The sequence below is a fragment of the Sipha flava genome, unplaced genomic scaffold (assembly GCF_003268045.1).
Source record: "Sipha flava isolate LNK unplaced genomic scaffold, YSA_version1 266_pilon_pilon, whole genome shotgun sequence".
Taxonomy (NCBI): domain Eukaryota; kingdom Metazoa; phylum Arthropoda; class Insecta; order Hemiptera; family Aphididae; genus Sipha; species Sipha flava.
Window position 1 is genome coordinate 108,128 of NW_020272930.1, and position 23,975 is coordinate 132,102.

The following is a 23,975-nucleotide window of genomic DNA, read 5'->3' on the forward strand; positions in this document are numbered from 1 at the left end:
AAAATCCATATAGTTTATTCTAATCAAAATATTTACGAGGAAAATATTTTTCGTTGTAAATTTATTTAGCAATGTTTTTGTTTGTTTCAAACGCTGTACTAATAATATACAAAAAGTATTTTACTTTGCGTGAAAATAAACTTTTAATAATATTGCAAGATAAATTATACCAATGATAAACAGTGCAAAAATAGTCTTAGAAGAAGTAATGTACGTGCGTATTGAGTATCAATATTGAAATATCGTTAATATTGTTTTTGAATAGATGTGAATTAATTAGAAGTAAAACCTTTGTTTGCCTTAAGTTAACAATGTGCTATTTTTTTGCGCAATTATCTCCAGACGAGTATAAAATTCAAAATAATAAACAAATTATGTTCCAATATTATATAATGTGATGCAGTAATAATAATAATGATAAAGGTAAAGCTTCTTTGCGAATTAGTATAACACCAAATAGAAAGAAAAAAAACTTGATAGATCATCAATTTAAGTGTTTCTGAAACCTCGACGATTAATTATCATTAATAAATCCGCACCTACTTGAATTTGACATGATAAATTACGGCGTCCTTTTTACCACGGTTTGGAGGCATGTCCGCAGTAAATATTATATACATACAATATATACGTGTGCGCTCGCGTGTGCCGCATGTGTCGGCGCACGAGAGTGCGTGTGAGGTAAAAAATAAATAAAAAATAAATATAAACTTATATATATATATATATATATGTCTCAGCGTGCACGAGACAGTTCAACGACGATCGGTCACGATAGAACAATAATAGTAATCAACGGTGTAGCATAATTTAGAAAGGGTGATGAAAGCAGGCAGGGTGCATCACGACCCCAGATATTTTCTCGGAGATACGAGTTATAGTTTTATTTTACTCGAAGCGTCGTTTTAAATATTATATTATTCATTGTTCAAATACTGTATAGATTCGTTTGAAACCATTAAACGTTGAAAATAAGTTTCTCGTACAAAATGTTTGAACATTATAATTATAATGTTTTCAAAACGAACGAAATAAACTATTGTATAATATGTAAGGTAAGGGGCGAAAATATGGTTGAAATATAGTCATAAGCGCATAGGCGGATCTATACATATGATACAAACATTAGTGTTTCTTAAAAGTTAAAAATTTGATCTTAAAACTATTAAAAAAAAAAAAAAATTTAATGGAATTTTTAAGTGTTATTTAGGTATTTTTTTACTGCAATAATGCAATCGATTTTCAAAGCTTTTTAGTGCAATAACTTCCGAGCCCTACATATGAGTAAAACCGTGATTTTCTGCGAACCTCGTAGTAAAATAATGATTTGTTACAAAAAAAAAATTACTGTTTAAATAAATCACAGTTAATATTACTATTATTCGTAGGGGATAAAATATACATAAAATATTGTGTTTTGAAGTAGGTAGAAATAATAATAAACATCATATACACGAGAGCCTGTTGGTTTTTCTCCCAACAATCCCGATGTAATTATCGATCAAGAGTACTAATGCCGGTAAACTGGTGACAGTTACAATAAAACCACCCCAAAAAAATTGTGCCCACGGGCCTCAATTAACGCAATTCCGCCATCGCCAACGTGTCGTCAAACAGTTCTCGCGTTCAGTTTTCCCGTCTCGGTTCAGCAGTGCACGCGTATACCGTAGAATATCAGTGATAATAATTGTGCGGTAAACAAAAGGACCGGTGCAGTATCAATTATTATAATTACATACGTAAATTGACGGGGATACGAGCCCCCGGGAGAGGAAACGGGAAAGGAGGAGAAGACACGGCGGCGGATTAATCAATCCTGGGCGCTCGCATATTCCCGTCAGCCTACATGTGTGCTACACCTATTTACCTACGCGCGTTGTGATACATTATTACTTCGTTCGCGACGGACCGGGAAGTTGGAGGAAAAATTTGTAAATGCAATGCAACGTTTAAGCGAATCGGCTATGGTTTAAAGTTCACGACACGGCTGTTGCGATTGCGGTGGTCGCACCTCCCTTACTGCGTGACGTTGTTCCACGCTAATGAATGGGCCCACGACGCCGATCCATAGCGCCCGCCGTTCCACCGGAAACTAATGTGCCGGTGCAGTTACACTGCGCGTCGTACCTACTCACCGTCGTCCGGGCTGTCGCCGCCAAAAGCTTTTGCCACCCCTCAAAATGCCATTAATGCGCCTCGGAGCAGCATTACCGTTGGCCGCGTACCAACCCGTCGCCGCCATCTGAACCCTCTAATCTAATTTTGAACTATTTTTAAAGTGGCCAACAACGCAACGTTACAACAATTCAACGTTTACGCGCGCGGCAGCGTCCGAACGGTTTTCGATAGAATCGCAATTAGCAGGATGCTAAGGCTTTTGATGACGACGTGTAAGCGATTTCCCACTGCACGTGTGACTCCCGTTCGCACACACTTTTTTGGTGCAACGTTTCAACGATGTAAAAACATATTGTCATGTCACGAACGATCGGGCCAAGGCTGCGAGTGAATAACCAACAATTTAGATTCCCGCTGAAAAAAATACGTGTTCGAGTTTATTGAAATTTTCAGGCGTACCGTTTTATTTTATACGTTTTTTTTTTGTGGAGCACGACAATGGCGTATACAGTAAATATTTTTGGGCTACTATGGACAGAGTTAATTTACCACTGCTATCTAAGAATTACTAACAAGACACAGTAGTTATCTAAATTTCATTTATAGAATGTCCCAAAACTATTTGACGTTGGACGCAAATTCTAAATAAGCTTAAACCACTATTAAAATATAACATACGTTTAAAATAATTTTTAAGTTTTTTAAAACATTTCGGGGGGCTGTTGCCCACTAGGTCCCCCTATATATGCCACTAGTGCACGAGATGTTTACTAACTAACCAGATGCATCAAGTAATGCAAACATTCACTATTTGTGTTAACTTTAGACGTGCGGTATTTAGGGTCTTATAATAAACAGGTGTCTTATATGTATACAACCGCAATAACCCCGCTATGAGCAAAAATAAAAAGGTCATTAATACGTTGTTAAGTACTCGATTTTAATGGGAATTTCGCAAAACCTAGCGTTTCCTCCATCATATGATGTTATTCCATTAATTATTATAGACAATAAAATAATAACGTATTACATAAATGATATGCCGAAGCTGGAGTGTATATAAAATTTTAATAAAGACCTGTGTAAGTCGTTTTTCCATAAATGTAAAACGTCTTTTTATGAACATAATTTATTTTTATGTAAACCGTAAGAATGCACATCGTCCGAACATAAGAACTTGCAATTCTGGTTTTTTTGATAGTCTTAAAGGAATTCGCTCATCTGCATTTTTTCCGGAGATATTTTAACCTGGCATATCCACAGGAATTTATCCACGTCTATCTGCTGCAGTGGTGGTCGCGCATACCTTTTATGGGCGCAAAACGTACATAGTATTTGCGTTTGTGTATTAAACTTATCTGCAGTGTTACCATGAGGTTTTCTAAACACGTTGCAGTAGTACGAAGGATTGGGGTCATTACACCATGCACAGCATGTTATTTTCCAAAGAAAATAAAACCATGAAAACCGAAAGCAAGCACTGAGTACCCGATATATGTATCACAGTACAATAATTCAGGCTCGCTAGGGTGAACCTAAACCAGTTACAGGTAAAATTTAGGTTCGCTCAGTTAAAGGTATTTGTACGTCGAAAGAGCTAAAGATCAGTAGGCGCCACTCGTTTCGTTGTTTTTATTGTTACATGTAAATCTATACATATATATACGTACTGGTATACTGATCTACCCGGCATGTGGCATGCGTGATTTAGAAGTTGGAAACGCAATAGATTTATAAATTACAATGTACGGTTTGGAAAGATGCACAAGATATTGTGACAGATAACAATGCAACGACCGTATTATGCAATAACAACCAAAATAAATACTGTAATAGATCTATAGAGACACCTTCAATAATACAGCGGTAGGTTAGGTTTTCATAATAATAATATACAGGTACCAAGAATGGTATAAAATAAATAGCAATAATAGCAATATATTTTGCCAGGAATATGTCGGAGCCCGTTAACGACCTGAACCGCCTTCGCTGCAGCATACACACACACACACACACACACACACACACATTATTTACCTACACTACGCAATGTCGAAATTATGTCATCGTCTCCTGCGTCTGTGTTCCGAGGAGAGTACAGTAAAATCTCAAGATAACATTGTTCCGATTAAATACATTCCAACAAGTTAAATTGTGCCAAGACAATGAGTGGTGCGTAGCCAGCTAACAGCAGCAGCAGCAACACTACTACACTCGATATTGTATATAACTTCTACCAGCAGACAACACACACAATACGATCTCCGAAACAATAAAATGTTCCGACGTCAACTATGTAATATTTTCCGCGTCACAAGCAGAGCGCCAAGAAATAATCAATTTTTCCTTCGCGTATTATATGAAATGAGTAATATGAAACGAGTATACCATTTTGTCGCCGCGCAATCACATAAAATATAAATAGTTTTTTCAGATAAGCCTTATATTGGTCTTAACGTTTTCAAGACACCCTGAAACGTGCGTATATTAAAAATAAATATGGAGACTCTAACCAGAATTAATGACCGTGCACGCGTATACAGCCTCGTAGACCCCACTTAAGAGTCGATGGATATATTGTTGCCTTATATAATAATTATTATTAAGTGATGATAAGTTGAATGTTATAGATTCAAAGCGGACTAGGAGAACTATTTATAATTTTAATGAAGACGTGATTGCTTTTCGTTAAAGCTTTTATTCAGTTGATAGAATTTAATAATACAATATAAAATACCATATACAAGGCTGTGACCAGAGGAGTTATGGTTCAGACCCCTTCCCCGATATTTTTTCTTAAAATAAAATTGAATGGTTTTAAATGACTATTATATTTGAAATTTTAAGATTTGGTAATTAAAGAACATATTTATACTCTAACCCCCCACCGCAAAAAAAAAATAAATTCTTTGCTGGTTATGGTCTTAACTATGGTGATTGCTAATGCATCACATATCTGTTCATATGAAAATCGAAATCTGGTTATTCATTTTTCGTTGATTTCATTTGGATAAATTCATTTTTAGTAAGGTGCATACTTGTTTTTAACACAGTCTTGTTTATTATAGTTTATTGGATATTGTTTAGATCATGTTTTTGTTTTTTTTTTTCATTCAAAATTAAAAAAAAAATAATCCATTAAACCAAGATTAATGAACGATATAAGCTGAATACCAGGATTAGAAATCCGATAGTATTTTTTTATATTATTTATATATATATATATATATATATATATATATATATTGGTAGAAATGATCCATGTGTGGTAAATTTACTAGTGCATATACAAATTCAATATCAAGGGCGTTTATCAATGTCCCGGGACAGAGTAGTTATATTGTTTTTATAATTTTCCAAACATATAATTCAACGCTAGCAATTCACTGTCTTCGACAGATGCGAACCCGTTAAGATATAAATCTTTGACTAGATGATTTACGGAATTTTTTATTTTAACTCTGGAAGACGGTACTATAGAAGTACACGGTACGCATGTATTAACTGATATGATTATATATATTTATATATATATATATATATATATATATATATATATATATATATATATATATATATAATGTATACGAAAGACCTGTGTATGTCATTTTCCACGTGATAAACACATTTATATCTTTGAACCTGGTAGCAATGAATATAGTCAACACAACTCTTTCGACAGCAATCGAATTCTGTGGCGACAATTTATCAACCGACGAAAAAATAATATGAAAACTTTACAACCACCGATCGATATGGCTGGCAACACGAAATCATGTTTTTGTTGTATGTGTATTGTTTCATACACTTCATACACAACATGTATTTTAACATCATAATGTGTGTTGTTCTCACTTCACTATTTCAGTAAGTTCCTTGAAAACTCGCACGAAATGTAGAATAATAATTATAATATTTCATACTCCGTCGTCCACCCGTTCTCACGGCAGTGTTGTAGTGTTAATTTCTCCATAATCTACATAGTAGCCTTAAGGCGCATATTGTTATAACGGCTAAGTTTTTAGAAACAAATATTGCATTTCGTTATGAAGATAATATAGTAAATTAATTATTTAAAGGGAATTCAGTGCTTAAAACTGGGTCTGTTCAAAAATCAACTTTCAGTTAATAAAATATTGTTGTTTAAAGTAGTTTGGAGCAATAAAGAAAATGAAGCCAAAACTAATTAAGAATATTCCTCAGAAACCATTTTATATATTATACTCTAACGAAGATACCAAACGTTGTTAAGGAAAAAAAGATACTTTAAAATTTATTTTTTTATTTTTTTTTCAAATACATATTACTATTAAAATATTCCAAACAAAAAACTATAGTATAAATATTTTGTCATAAAAAGTATAATGATTTATTCCAATCAAAAATTGTACACTATTCATTATTAATATTATAAAAATGTTATATGACAATGAGTTCTACGAGTAATTTTCTTATGATACTGCATAATAAATATTTTTACTTTCATTCAGAGAAAACATAATTATTTTTTAACAGATAATCGTTAAATAAGTGTCAATATAATATTAACTGTACAATATGAAATTCAATACATGACATGTGCATATACTTGTTATATGGGATTTTAATTTAAAGTACTAATAAAATTATATAAGTCTCTCTCTAAATTTTTAAGTACGGTTATTACATTAATAAATAAAATAAAATCATCAAACAATAAATAGACAATAAAATAATAAAAAATGAAATGAAAATAAAAAATTAGTAAATGATTAATACTAGTCAATTAATACATAAATAAATAAACAAATATAGTGGCGATTTTATTGACTTTGTATATACCTGACCATAAATTTTTAATTCTAAACTCATTGTACTTTACAAATATAATAATACTCTACGGCTTAAAGTATAATTATATTTTTTACCGGTTTCCAAAGAAATAAACTATTTGTTTGTTTATTTATAATATATAAATATAGCTTGTTCAATTGTATACCGTGAAATTTCGGGTTATGACAATTGATTCGTTTAGATATTTCATATTAAAATAAACTAGTTTACATACTACAGTAATTAGGTAAGCAATTTGATAGTATAAATTAAAATTTGTGATAATATTGCTTAAGTTCGTAGTTATATAAAAAAAAACATATTAAATCTATTAAATAGTTGTAATCATTATTTTAATATACATAAAATTTATATATATATATATATATATATATATATATATATATAATTATTAATTTTTTTATAAATTCTGAATTAAAAAGAATTAATGCAACATATCTATTTTCACTATGATTAGTAAAAAAAAAAATTAAATTAAAAATCGGGAATTTTGAATGTTAATAATTGAAAATATGTTTATAGCTCATACTCATATTTCATTCCAAATTATCTTTATATCTACGCGTATTTCACATAGTTTTAATGAAAAAAAATGACGATTAAAATTCGTTTTCATTTCTACAAATTGAACTTGGCAGCTACGTGTTATGTTTGTGTAAAATAAATTTTAATGTAAAAATAAAACTTCAGACCAGGGTACGTGATATATGTATATACGTGAGAAATATGTTTTTGTACATGTTATACAATATATACAACGTGTTTAGATAGTTTGAAATCACTCAATTTTCACAATGGAGAATACTCACATATATTTAATATATAAAAATATGGTAACATTTAATGATATTTAAGATAAATTTACCTTGATTAATGTTTAATCTAATATATGTGGCTAAGTATATTATTGACGTCTGTTGTGATTTAACCGTAAAATAACATGTAGTTCCAAAATATCGATACTGTATAACTCGTATATTCCACACATAACCATAAGATTTAATAAAATAATTTTGCCCATGAGGTAATGAAGTAAATGAAAAAACATCGTGTGTACCTCATTCAAAAATTAATAAATAGTACGGTTTTCAGTTTTTATTTCGATAACTGAGTATTTTAGTCTTTTGTCAATATCCAAAAACGTCTCCAGCTGTAAACACACATACTAATCACAATAAACAAATTTAATTTATATGAAAGGTTATAATTAAACAGTAATTTAAATATTAATAACAATTAACGAATCTCGTTTTTATATGTGCCTATCGGGAATACCTCTACGATATTTTAACGCGAGTCTCTCTATCCAATCTTTCACTTATCACCACACTATTTCAATACTTTTGATTTACGAGTAAGTAAGATGATCATGATCAAGATTTAGTGTATAAATTAAACCTTAATTAACATACGTGTCATGGAATTCACTTTTCACATGAAATACTTGTTTATCCAAAGTATATATCCTTTTTTATAATGATCTTCTTCTTTTCTACTAAAGGCTGTCTACTAACCTATATACTAACCTGTCGTTGCATATCTGGTTCTTTATTCTTCTTTGTTAAAAACCAGTCTTTTCATGTATTTTATAATGATAAAATAAGTAATTTTATGTTAACTACTTGAACTTTAATAAAATATTATTTGTACAGAATTTAGATAAGGTAATACGTTTTTATTTTACATTTGACTGAGTAACACGTGTGTTAAGATCTCTAGTTTATACATAATATAACTATATACTATTATATAAAGTTTATATGAACTCTAAATGCATATTATTCCTAAGTGTGAAAATAAAGATTTTAATCAACGAAAATCTTTATGTTGTTATTTTTAAAATAACGAGAGAGCATAATAACAAACTACAACAAAGTAGCTTTTTATAAAAAAAAAAAATAATAAAAAAAACACGAATCAGAATGAATAGAACATGTTGTTATTATTATTATCGAATGAATAAGTATAAAAAAAAATAAAAAATAAAAATTATCCAACCCTTCCGTTCAAATCAATAGTAAAGTTCTTGTTGATCAGTACTTTTACATTATAAGCTTAATATAAGCTTTTTAGTCATTTATTAATGAACCCACCCAATATTCAGATCATTTATTATTAGTTTGTATATTTTCTATTGTATTACTTATGAAATGATGAAAATATTTTTATTGTAGTTCTGTTGGTTTTTATTTTTATTATTATATATTATGTACAACTAGTGGCATTACCAGAGATCCATAATGCCCACTTTAGGGAAGCGCTATTGAGGCAATACAATGGGACACCAACAACTTTATATTTTTATATTTTCAGGCTCGACTAGGAAGAAAAAGTAATGAAAAAGAATTATTTATTTTTTTTATTTATTATTTATGTTATTATTTATGTATTTATTGGTCTAAATTATTATTTTTTATATTTTACAAAACTTATTAATTTACGTCCGCAGAGAATTGTTCATTTTTAATGTTTTTAATAAAAACTTTTTATATTAATCGAATATCACATTTTACTATTCACAGTAAAAATTCCAAGTATCACTCTACTTAAAATGTATTTTTAAATGTAAAGATGCTTTCAAAAATGCTTAAAAAATACTTTCAGCAGGCTACTAATATAATAATATAAAAAATAATTAATAATGCATTCACTCTACACTATAAATTACATTCGTGACTATTATTTGATAAAAGAGTTAAATCATCAAAAAAAAAAAAAAAAAAAAAAAAAAAAAAATAGAAAATTTTTAACAATATTGTTATTTTTAATACCAAATTCATTAAAATCGAAAATTCTTAACATCTTCCAAATCTTAAACGTACATAAGGTGCAATTATCTCACCGGAGTAATTTTAGATAACTCAGAAGAAAATGATAATTTTTGTAAAATAGAAACATATTCTAAAAAAAGTTTTGTGTAGAAATGTTCTCTTAAGTTACTTCAACATATTTGATAATGAATAACGTCTCTAATAATAAACTAATCGTCACAAGAAATCTTCAAAGTCGTTATATTACTATTATGATAACCGTATGCGACATCGTAGCGTTCACCGTTTATAATATATATATATATATAAATACACGTACATAAATATATATATATGATTCGACGGCTAATGAGTGTGTGGCAGCAAGAGAGGAAGATTTCGGTTAAGGATTTTATTTAATGCGATTTACCCGGAGCAACATGTGTCGCACGCGCGCGCGCTCTTTCCCCTTATTTTCCATCCCTCTTCCCTTTACCAATAATGACTGCTTATACGTATATAAGTATTTGATGTAAGCACAAAACACCGGCCAGTGACAAAGTTAAAACGGCGTGATCGAATGATAGACATATTCTAGGACAATTACATTTCTCTCCTGGCCACAAAAACATGATACGATGGTGATAAAAATCTTTTTAATTTTCTTATTACACTCTGAAAGTTTTGGCTTATATAAACCATAATAAAACCCACAATTAACACATAATCTACCCTAACATTATTTAATCTATTCGCTTTCCACGTTCTTATATATTTTCTTCGATTTTTCTAATTCACCACTGATGATGCTTTTTCCCCAGTGATTTATTATCCCAGTATCTAGCCCTAATATCTAATCAAAACACATCATTGCTCCTCTTTTCGTTATGTTAATAATATCATGTCCTACATTACAGCCGTTCCGTATTCATTACAGGCATCACACTGGACCATCACCTCATGTTTGCGTATAGATTACATAAAGATAATCGGAAGAAGAAAAAGTAAAACAGATAGGAAGTCGAAGACGTCTGAAAGTAGAACTTAGTGAACACTTCGCGGTCGACTGGACGAGTGGAATCGGTAGCGAAGTGTGTTCAATAGGAAACAATATAATAATAATTGTAATAATAATAATAAGAAGAAGAAGAATAATGATAATGGTGATGATGATTTTCATCGTTATTTTCTAGAGTTTGAAAAATGAACTACGATAAAGTTTCCGCGCGCCGCAAATATATCACATTATTCGTTAACCACGCGCGCGTACGAGGATGATGAGGGGGGGGGGGGGTTGAAGAGCGCGTTTAAAGCCCGTCTCATCTGCCACTGTGGCGCGCGTTATTAATAGGTGGTGGCCGAGGCGAATCTCGCATTATTAATTGGTCGTCTTGTTCTCTTGAAGTAATTTGGGGAAAGAGGACGTGAGTGGTGTATGGGGGAGAGGCTTCAAATTTATTGCCCCACGCCAGTATCGCAGCGGAAAACGAGCAGAAGCTCGCCGCCACCGACGGTCCGGAGAATCGCTTTCCTGCACATTTAGCCGTCGCTCACAATGGAAACGTTTCACGTCGGCACGTGCCGTTTCGAAATAAGTCTCGCGAATGGCGTACACTTTACGCGCATCGTATACAAAGACACCGTCCACGTCCCGGGCACCATAGTGCAACGGGTCCGGATCGTTCTCGCGGTATACACGTACCCCCGGGGCCTGCAACTAGTAGTAATCAACAACGTTATCGAATGTTCGAATAAATTATTTTTTTTTTTTTTTTCGTGCCAGCCCTCACTATTTTGCTATTCCGTGCTGTACACAGAGAAATGATCGATTTTTTTCTACGGACAATATAGTTTACGAAAGAATTCCTAACATGTTATGTGTTCGAAATCGTAATACAGGTAGTAAGGGTAAATTACACGATGTATGTGTATATGTCTTATTTTAAAAATCAAAGAAAACTAAATGCATTCGTTTGGTTCATACTTCCAATTCTATCAGCCATATACCTTGTGACACAGCAAAGTTCAATAATTGTCATTCGTGCGTTCAGTTTGTTTGAAAGTGGGGTGCGTGCTCCTCCCTGATTAGCGACTGATGCGTCACACATATACCGAACGTATTTAATTTATAATTCCGCGTGCTCATTCGTTTGTAAATATGGAATTTGAGAGATATTGTGTTCTTCGCTTCCTCGCAAATACGAATATATCACTCTGTAAGCGCGGTATACGAATATGCGCATCATGTTGTAAAAAGCACAGGCGTGAATCGAATGAGAGGGAAGTTGATACACATTTATACGCCGGATGGGCTCACCTTGTTCACTCGTATCACCGCGTTAGCTGAGAATAAAAAACCGAAATACCTATCTTAAATCCGCATCGTTGTGTTGCTCGTAGGGTCGTAGAAGGGTATGACACAGTTTTTGTCGCGGTCTGGTGATGGTAAAAATTGTCTAATTCCTCGTACTCCCGTTGATACACTCGGAAAACTGTCACGTTTTTAAACACGTTTCGAGTGAGCGTACCGGAAATTTCCAATTTATTTCATCTTTTGTCGTCATCGTCGTTTCCCCCGAAATCCCCATGCCAACGGATCATTCCGCTATAATATGAATGTATATATGGATACTTATTTATTCCGTGGCTGTACAATAGTATGAAGGTATTCTAATACGACATTATGTAAATTTAAATCTTGTTATAATAGAAAATTTATTTTTAAATCTATTCACTTGGTGTTTCTTAAAATCCTAGCTTAAAATTCTTCAACACCGTACACCAAATGAAAATAAAAAACGAGATGAATAATCGTTTGTTTTTTTAAACTTTATACTGTTTGAAATTTAACTATTATTTGTTATTACATGTTATCAGAAAACATTGCGATAAAACAAGAAGAAGTTGATAACACAGAGCAAGGAAACCGGATAAATAGACAGTTTCCGTAAGGTATGGTGTATAAATTTTTTTCTATAAGACTTATAAATATACCATGATGAGTGAATAAAAAAAATTATAGATCTGAAAAATTAAAATCGACCGTAACAGTTGAAATTATGGTATGATATGGGAATTCCATTCTCGATGACCTTCGTCGCAACAAAAGATTCAACAGGGAGAAGAGTTAAAACCTGTTAGAAATAAATGGTAAGTGCTAGAAGGAGTGTAATATAGTATAATCTAAGTGGTGAGTTAGTGACTATAATTAACATCTAGACAGGTTCCAATCACGAAGCCTGCAGAAGCTAATGGATAATCGATATATCCACTGAATGTAACAGGAAGACTATAATAATTCTAAAATACATACAAATGAAAAGTTCATTATTTAACCCTGCTTATTACTTATTTATACATTTTAAACGTAAGAATAATCTAACCTAACAATAAAATCTGAAAACAGATTTGAAATTAAAAAAATTAACTCATTAAAAATTAATTAAATAAACTGATAGTTAATTTTAATAATATTATTAATTAATTAATTTTTTTTTTTTTATTTATTCTTTAGAAAAATGTTTCAGCACACCAGGTGCTATTACAAATATATTTACAATTTAATTTAATCTAACCTTCACATTTAAATTGATGATAGTAATGATATAATGATATTAGTTTATGGTAATAAGTTTAAGTTTATGTTATATGTAATAATAATAGGTAGTAATAATAATAATTTTTATAATACAATATAATATAATATTAATAGTATTGGTTATTCTTCATCTTCTGATGAGGACTCTTCGTTGTCCGTTGGGGTTATGTCTTGGGGCAGTCTAGGTTTTAGCCACCTATTTTGGGTTTTGCTTCTTAGTTGGTAGTGATGGCCACCGTCCGATTCTTTAATTAATTTACCGATCAATACATCGAATCATGAATGTTATAAAAAATACAATTAAATATCTATAATACTATTTTAGATCAAGATGTCTAAGGTTTTTCTTCCTCCGTTATGTTGAACTCTTTCTAGATTAACACGTCTGTTAAATTTCATAAAATTAATTTTTATTTAAATCACTTTTATAACTGAAAAATTTAAACTTTAAATTTTTAATGTACATCTTACTTTTGGTAATAAATAATTTTTCAGTAGTTTTAATACATAAAAATTAAAAAACCATGACGAAATAAAAGTTATATCAAATTTTATACGAGAACAATAAACAAATTACGAAATAATCAAAAATAATGACCAAAAGACAACACCTGCTAAAATGATTATTGTAAGCGTAAGGATTTGTGATGACACGGTTCTGTAAAAGGTCGTGGGTATAGGATGTGATAAATACATTTACAATGTATTTTATTAATAAACTACCAATACGTGTAGTATAATAGATATAATACACAAATTTTCACGAAAAAAAAAATACTAACCATTCTGTAGTATTATTTAAATACGTTCATTCATTTTTACAAAATATTATTTAATAACGATTTGTTTTTTTGTCCAATACAAATTTTTAGTTGAAAAGAAAATAATATTCATTACTCTTATTGGTTTAGTTAATATTATAATGTTTATTAATTATTCTAGGAATATTATATTTTGTATGTTATGTTACGATTGTGAAACTACCCAAATAGTTGTGTATACAGACACTTTTTTAAACAATATCTTTTATTTTTATCGACACCAAATATTTACTATGGTTTTACATATTAATAAATTAATTTTAATAATTCACTTAAATATAATTTTAGATTACGTTTATTATAATACATTATCATAATCTTAATACGTTTGAAATATTCTCGATGAAGTTTGTTCTTATAAATAATATAATGAATTTGTCATATACAACACTTTATTACACAGTCAGTTAGTTTATTTGACAAATAAAGATATTTAAATATAATTAATTATGTAAGTTTTATGTATTTTGATTTAGTTAACTTTTAATTTTATATATTTTTCTTTCTGAGTAGTGCATGACTGAATAAAATGTTATTCATGAGTTCCAATATTTTATCATTAAATTATCATTAAAACTTAAAAGAGAAAAAGAGTAAAAAAAATGTTAAAATCACTGTCAGTTTTCAGTTGAATAAATTATTTCAATAGTAGAGTAGAATAGGATAAAAAAAACGTATTAACTTTACAGACGTTCTCATTGCCAACAGAAAATTTATCCATATAAACGTATATAATACATACGCAACCATAAATGTTTTAATTTCCAACGGATATTATGTCCTTAGGAATTACGAGTATTTTTACGATGTCTTACTGTGTTAACTAAAATAAATATTTATGTAATCGTAGAAGTTTTTAATAAATTTCGTTACACATAACATGTGAAAATAATAAATTAAGCTATTCATTTGATGTATTCATTTCATTGTACATTTGTCAACTTAGACTCCAGAGGATTGAATTCTGAAGTAAGAAGTACGGAGTAAAAAATGAATGCGTTTTGAAAATCAACAATAAAGACGAAAAAGAAAAAAAAGGCTCGACATTCAGTAAATCAAAAACGTGTTTGTTTAGGGTGTAAAGATATCCATTCAAGGGCGTAACGTAATATTTGAATTCATAAACGAATACAGAAATGTATTTATTAGTATTTGTTTTAGAGATATGGTGAGTATACACACGGTGAATAATATAAATATAGATATATTCTGCGATCTATACACTATTAAGTATACAAAAAAAAAAAAATACGAAACGATACAATAGAATACGTGATCAATCCATTCTATTGAACAGTAAAGATAAAAAATTTAATTATAAAATAAACGAAAATCTAGTTTTGAAATATATAACCATTACGTACACACATCGAAATATATGTAAATATTGTTCAATGGCGTTGAAAGAAGACTACATACATCTTCAAGATGTATACATTTATTGTCTAAAGAAATAAGTTTGTGATTAAAAACACATTATACGTTTAACAAGATATAATATTTATTGATTGATACAATTACACTGGTATAATGGTATATATATGCGTGAACTAACAAGAGATAAAAAAGAAAAATAGTTTTCATCATATACAAGTGTTGCAATGAAGACTTTGAAATAATCTTTCAAGACGACGCTGTAAAGACATGAACACAATGATCATCCATAATCCCATTATTGGATAAAGTGCCGCTAGAAATCTTTGAGAAATGTGTACATTTTAGATGTTTAAGCTTAATAACCGAAAACACAATTAACCTACATGGGGTGTATTTTGTACATCTGGTAAAGAACATTTTCTCGCGTTTTGTAGACTTGTATTCTTGTCACTTACTCATGTTGATGATTGATTTTTTATATCATCCCCCTTCCACCAATTAAAAACATTAATATAAAATGAAGTATTATTTTTTAGAAATTCGCTAAAAACTTAAAAATAATAAATAAAATGAGAATGGTTTATTGTAAGATAATCGATGTGACAATATATTTTAGAAGAATTTTAAAGGATATTTTAATATTTTTAAAAATTTAATTCCTAAAAGTAGGAATATCTCTTTAGAACTGAGTACAACACTAACTTAAATACTAATTAACATTCCTATCAGAATTTTTTTTCGTAGAAAATCTAACAAAACTGTGAATTTATATCTTAATTAATTCGAATTTGGGAATGTAAAATGCAATATAAACTAATATTAATATATGGAATAACAAAAATCAAATTTTAAAACATGCCATAGACGTATGAGTGAAGGAAAAATCAACTAAATTTAATGGAAGGGTAAGGTAATTTCAACATGACATAAAATATGATAAGCTAAATGCACATAGGCGTCACTATACTCGTAAGGAAGGAGCGTAAGAGATTCAGTCCCCCAAATACTTCTATAATACTTCAAACGAATAACGTGTTAAAACATTAACAGTAGATTTTTCATTCCATTGGTGTTAAAAATTATTGTAATTTTGCTTTTTTTTTTGTCATTTTATAATAATATATGTATTATGCAAATCGCAAGATATGGATTTCAATATTAAAATCTATGGCGTATAAATGCAACTAAGTCCAAAGAAGTTTAATTTGTATTCTTAATAACAGTAATATACTCATTAAAACTTATTTAATAGCTATTTTTATGCGTTAACTGTTCAAATCTCGACAAAGTTATCTCACAAAAAAAAATAAATAAATAAAGATGTTATATTACCACGTCAACTTATAATACTACCACGGGTTCAAAACAACAATCGAACAACGAAAGATGTGTGCAAGTTAGTAAATTGCAAGTAAATAAATGCAACACTTAATTGACTTAAATTCGTGAACATTTATAGGTACTCGTACACACATCGTATATACCTACACGGCCGAGTATTATTAATGTGTGTAGGTATATTGTTTAAAATTTGAATGAAATAATATTATTCTCTGCATCTCCCGTCAGTCGTCCATCATAAATTACATTGGCTTTGAGCTCGCATTTATTATGCTGTGTATAATTTCTGAAAAACACGAAAACTGTGGTTACATTATATATATATATATATATATATAATACGCAACTAACGAGTACAAATGTTTACTAGACCCGTGTCAAAAAGTTAATTACTGTAGCTGATCCTTTTTTTCTTACTGCCACTATATATACTCGTGGGGATTAGGGTAAAACTACATACACACGCACATATTCGATCACCCACTACGATGCTGATAAGTATAATAATTACTATATTATCATACATCGTTAAAGAACATAATATTAATAAATCATTTCCATCGTATTAGTGGTGTTCGTAGTGTAGATTTATACGATCTAACGTTTCGAAAATTCACCATTAAGGTAAGATATTATAGCTTATCATTATCCTTTTATAATGTCATATCATACACATAGCTTTTTGGAGACATTCGACATTCACGTCACTACGGGGATCTACTTCGGTGCTATCGCGTATAATACGAAGAATGCGTTACAAACGAAAGCTCTAAAAATAAAACGTAGTGTACGGTAAATTAATTTTCTACCGTATTTCTTCCTTTCATAGATTATACATGTAGCTCTATTTGGGTATAATATATTTTTATTGTATTACTATCGTGCTGGCACGTGCATAGTATAAACGCATCATGCTCAGTGACGCCCGTCGATTTCATATTCTACACAAAACGAGGGACAAATCTAAAAATTTGAATGGTTATTCAGCTCGAAAGCAACGAACAATAATTTATCGTTGCTGTAATTGATTAAAGTATACATATACGAGTATATTTATGTATATATCACAGCTATGTAAAATAATAATAATAATAATGGTATTTAAATTTGATTGGGGTTTGTATATATGAACACTAATTCCGTGTACATATCTACACTCTATAAAATCGTTCAATTTTTTTTTTTTACAAGTTGATGCCAGTAAACTAACTAAAATTATTAATTCAAATAAGAACGTCCAATTTTATAATTTAATTCGTTCCGATTAACCTGCACTATTCCATACATTTATGTACGAAGAATTTGACGCCGTCAATAAAACACAGTTGGGGCTTTTTTATTGGCCAATTTATGCATTGCGCATTTTCATTTTTAATGTTTATTACGGTCAATTTTAAACATTTTTACAAAACTCGCATTTTTATTACCTACCCGTGTACATTTTATGCTGATCTATAAACATTTAAATTGAACGAAAACGGTTTTTTTTTATTTACACACATTTTTAACGTTTGAAAACTTTTTACAATCTATTCAAATTTTACATAAAAAATACAGCTTTTTAAACGAAAAACGTTAACATGATATTTTTTTTTAAAGTCGTCGAAATCAAAACGAAACTACACAACACTAAAAAAAGTATACTTACTCACAGTGTGAGTAGCCAAAATTGACTGCAAAGCTTGAAACCCTATTCCTCTACCGATCGAAACATCAAATCAATTTTCACAATTAAAATATTAAATTATTTATTCAACCAAAAGACATTTTATTGTTGTGGAATATTGTGTATAAACTAACTAATATACATATTGTTATTTTAATAAGTATCAAAAAAAAAAAAATTGTATATATTTAAACCAAAAATAAATATACATAAAAAATAGGAATACTTATTTAAGTATGAATATAAATAGAATTATTAAGTGCATGAATATTTTAAACAATCAAAAGTCCATACCTATCTAATACTCCTTCGAAATATTTAAAAATAAATCTTCAGCGATTACGTTGTACGTGCTCTGCAATCGTTCAATCTACCAATTTAAAAACACTATGAAATAAATATTTCTAAAGTTATCAATATAATATTTGAAATATTCAATTTCAGTATGAAAATCGTGAAAAATTATTTATTAATATAATTCTGAACCCAATTTTAAACGATAGGAGTCTACATTAAAATAATACTCAGTTTCATATCTAAATAATGATGTTTTGAAACAGCGGTTATACTCAAAATATACATTTACATTTTTTTGAATAGCCAACTCTGTATTAAGTACAAAATCATTTATTAGATGCATATAGGCTACTTGAGCTTAACAAAAACAAAAAACTGAAATGTTTGTGCAAGAAGGACAATAAAGTGTATACAAATATATATAGCTATCCAACTAACCTATCTACTTGTATATATGTGAAATACATAATAATTTATTAAATAATTGTATAACATACAAAGGCTTCCGGTCGGGAAATTTATCATGACGACGGTTCGAGTTACGGAAACTCTCCATACAAACGCGTGTAAATCAATTTTATACGAATATACAATTAGACAAAAAAATTCAAGTATGTGCGCACGTCAATAAAAGTTTTATAGTTAAAAATTGTTCTGGTATATTAAATAAAATCTGTATAGTACACCCAAATAATTTTTATATAAAATATATTGAATTTACGAGCTTAAAATTAATTATTCCAAAACCGATAAATCGACTATGTATTAAGACGCTTTTAACGTATTAAAATTGTTAAAAATTTCTCAAAAATATTATTATAGCTCAGAATAAATGTTAATTAATATATTTTTAGTTCCCGAGATAAATATTGCTATTTAACTGTATTTCCATTTTCTTTTAAATATTATTGCGATAGACGAGAGATTATGAAATAACCATATAAGTCCTCGTTACAGTAACCAGTATAGAACCAAACGTTTTCCCTCTTTCCAAATTCTAAACCTTACACATCCACCTATGAACTCATACGTGCGAACTAATAGAAAGAAAATTTAAACGATTCAATGCATATTAATCAATAACGACGAAGTTTGTTTCCTTCCGTGGAAATCTAAATCGGATAAATTCCACAGAAAATATTTATTCTTTTTAAGACTAACAGAAATTTCTCTCACATTCTAACAAACAAACATAATTATTTAAAATATATTGAGATGATACAATTACAGGAAGCTTATCTATAAGAAATTAATTTCTAGCTCTTGTGTAATATTTTTTTTTTTTTTTTATACATAAATTGAATTTTATTGTTTAACATTTAAATCCAAACATGTACTAGAAAATAATATGCTAGACAACAATTATTATTAAACCAATCTTATAAAGATTCTACCAACATATTTAACCTCTATTTGTGTATTGCAAAATGATAATCAAAACCTGAAAACCTTTGGATCAAGGTAGTTATAAATTCTTATGGATACTCAAAATTCTCTCTATACAAGCTCCTTTTATATCCACGCGCTTAAAATGACCAAAATCTTACATACATTGCAGTAACGTATTCGATTCAAGCTCCTTCTATAAGTATTTTCCAATTATAACATAATTTTTGTTTCACGTGAATTTTATAAAAATCTTAATCTATATATTTAAAATCCAAACACCATTGACTTACTGATTGCTGCATCTCGAAAATTACTCAAAGTACATACTTTTTAGTTTTTAATTTTGTTAAATTTTGATTTAGTTGTTGCTATAATAACCGAAAAAACGGAAAGGAACCTCACTATAACACATTTCAGTTCCATACATCTAGAAAATGGTAAACGTGTCGATTTTATTGAAAATAATTTTCAAAAGCGACTATCTTGTACTCCAAAAACGACATTCACCTCTTCTTTTTTTATCTCCGTACAATATATTGATTGCAATAACTTTCCTGTATATTGAGGTGTAGATGTATTAAACTTGAAATAAAATCCAACTGAATTTTTAAATTCACTTGATTTGCCAGACATGCCGCCGCATGTTCTAAAATTGAAAATTTGCGTGTCCATTATTCTTTTATGAAACATCAATCCACCACCCCTCTGCAATGGTAGATTGATGTTTCAGTGAAAAAGTTGATGTATAACATAATTTTAAACGGAAAATTTAAAGACAAAGATGTACTATTGCCACGTATCCCAATGACTCCATCATATATATCATTCGAATTGAAAAGTTTGCAGTTTCCAGTGCGATTGGCTTTTGTAATTATCATCAACAAAGCACAAGGACAATTTCAACAAGTGAGTGGATTGTATTTTTAAAACTCATACTTCTCACATGGACAGCTATATGTGGCCTGCTCACGCATCAGAAAATCTTCTGATTTATTTGTGTATGTACCAGAAAAGGAAAAATAAAATATATTGTGTAATCTAAATGCACTTCAATAAATAGCATTTATAATTGAAAACTTGAATTGTCAGGCTTTTATCGATAAAATAAATAAAAGAAAAAAATTTAAAAAAATGATCCTAAATAAATTAAACATTATTATAAGGATATTAGTATGTATAAATTTATTTAACGGCACAGTAAGGTGTGATAGACTATATTTAATATTTACCTATAACAATACGTAAAAAATTAATATTTCAACCGTTATTTCTGGTGATTTTTACTTAAAAAGACATAGCTTCTACGGTAATACCCAAAAGGAGCTAAACACTCACAATTTTCTTAACGGGCAACATCGAGTACCACTTACTCATTGATCATCGCTAAATCTTAAAACAATATGAAATTGAAATTTGACATGTTGGTTTCTCCAATGGTCAATACGTGCAATAAGAATGGAATTAAAAAAATATTGGAACCGGCAAAGACGGAAATTCAGAGGTAATTCAGCGTATAACTAAAACTATTGTACCGTACTATACCGATTCATTTGAAATTTCGTTTTATTTGTTTTATAACCAACAGTTATACCAAACTTGGCTTTAAATAGTGTAAGGTAATAATCCATTAAAATCTATCTTGACCAATAATGTTCCATGTGAAGCCGGGTAATTAAGCTAGTAGTGTATAATCAGTGACGGTGCCAGAGTTGGCAAGGCCCTGGGAAAAATAAATTTTGAGTCTATTATAATTTCTATTAATAAAATATTTTAAGTTCAGTTAAATCAGAACCGCGGGATCTTAACTGCCCCTATCGCCCTCCCCTCGTGCTGTCCCTGTGTATAATATGAGAGAAGTGAACGTATTCTCCTTACTATATAGTTGAATTCGTTTACACCATTACTAGAATTATGTACACTTAATTACTAGATTAATGTTATAAGTATTATTATTAATAAGTGGGTATTGGGAAAAAATCGCAAACACGCCACCGACCCCCTGGTTGCAGCAAACTCTTCTGCGGTACCTGTAACTCGTAACGCGAGTATAACACGTATGTTACTGACCTCCGCAAGCGGACTTGAAGTCGGCGCAACAGTCGCCAAGTTTGAGGCACGCGTGGTCGCAGTAGCACGGCTTGTCCGTGGGATCTTCGATGATGGCGTTGATGGGCGTTTTCTGGACGACGCACGCCGAGTCGCGACCCGGACAGCAGAGCTTCGCTTCGAGACAGCTTCCCGCGCGTACGCCGGACGGCGCGGTTACGGCCAACGCCAGGAAGACGGCGGTGGCTGCAGCGGCGTGGGCGCGACGTCGAGTGGTGTTCGACGACGAACGCGACATGACGGACGGTATAGAACGGGACGGGCAAATAGTGCGATTGCAGTGGTGCCGCGATGATTGCACGACGCGTTACGCTGTGTGTCGCTCGGCCCGCGGACCGCAATCGCGCGCGGCTGACGAAGTTGACGGGACACGTTTCGCGGTCAACAGGATCGAACACCTACGGACGTGGTGCGCAGGTATCGAGGGTCTACGTGGCTAGTGGAGTGCTTGGTGGATAGCGATATAAACAATCCAGTCGGTGGGTCTAGTGCGACGTCGTGTGTGTCGCGTATAAATCTCGGTGGTGGTGCACGTCGTTTGCACGAGCTGGGCTGACCACGTGTAGCAGGTTCGGTGAGTTTCGGAGACGTGTGCGCGTGCTACGTTCGTCGTGCACCGGCGTTTGTCGTGGCCGACAGGTGGACAGGAACTGGCGCCGCCGTCGGTCCGTTACGCCGCCGTTGCCGCTGCGTACGACGGCGCGGGTGGACGGACAGGTCCGACGACGGCGGTGGCGGCGGCGGCGGCGGCGGCTGCGAAGAAGAATAATGTAGAAAAAGGGATTCCGTGCGAGTCAGTGCTGCCAGTCGTGAGCGCGTTCTGCCGTATAATACGGTACAAAAAATAAAAATATTATAACATATATTTGTTTATATTGAGCGCATCACGAACATAAAAAATAATATCGAAATAAGTATTATTTCTCATTTTTTCTAGCTCCCTTTATAGTAAGTATACTTTGTATTCGGCAACATTACAGTGAAAATATCACTGTGCAATATCAGACCATGCACGATTCTATCGGGATCAAACGATTACTGCTTCGTTTCGTATGATATTTTACCGAGAACGATATTTCCTATATTATATCTGTGAGCAGTATCAAACAGACTATTTTCATATTTTCCACTTGAAACATATCTGCAAAGCATATGCACATAAACTATCTACAGGTGCGAACACAAAAATATATTTTTTTTTAGATGGTTTAGGTTATACATTTTCATATAATCTATAAGCCACTTTTACTGTATAAAAATATATTTAATAATTTTCCTGAATTTCGGCAGGGGAGGAGTTTAATCCCTAAATCCTCCCCTTTTATACACGTCTGATTATATATATATATAGGTTTACGAGAAATATTGACAAAACGATACGTGGAAGAGCAATATCATAGTATTAAGGAGATCATCCTGAAACGGTTGCATCCAGAAATGTTCATCTTTAACGGCCTTTCGTTTTTTAGACTTCACTAAATATTATAAGATCATACATGTACACATGCTTTTATACATGACTAAATAGCGTGTATGTGTTATCTATATTGTACTACAATATACAATACAATACAATACAATACATAACCTAACCATGCATACATCCATAACAATATAATATCGTCGTGCCTTTACGTGCGTATGTATTCACGTGCGCACGACGCCGCGTTGATATTTTT

General features: G+C 31.0%; 1 protein-coding gene across 1 annotated transcript in view; it reads right to left on the reverse strand.

Moving 5' to 3' along the window:
• Positions 1-22,965, reverse strand: part of LOC112685119 (somatomedin-B and thrombospondin type-1 domain-containing protein) — an 83,828-nt gene extending 60,863 nt beyond the window's left edge. Inside the window, exon 1 of the mRNA XM_025556902.1 lies at positions 22,258-22,965. Within this exon, the coding sequence (XP_025412687.1) occupies positions 22,258-22,534 (277 nt within the window). The 5' untranslated portion in view covers positions 22,535-22,965. The remainder of the gene's footprint in view (positions 1-22,257) is intronic.
• Positions 22,966-23,975: the final 1,010 nt, after the last annotated feature.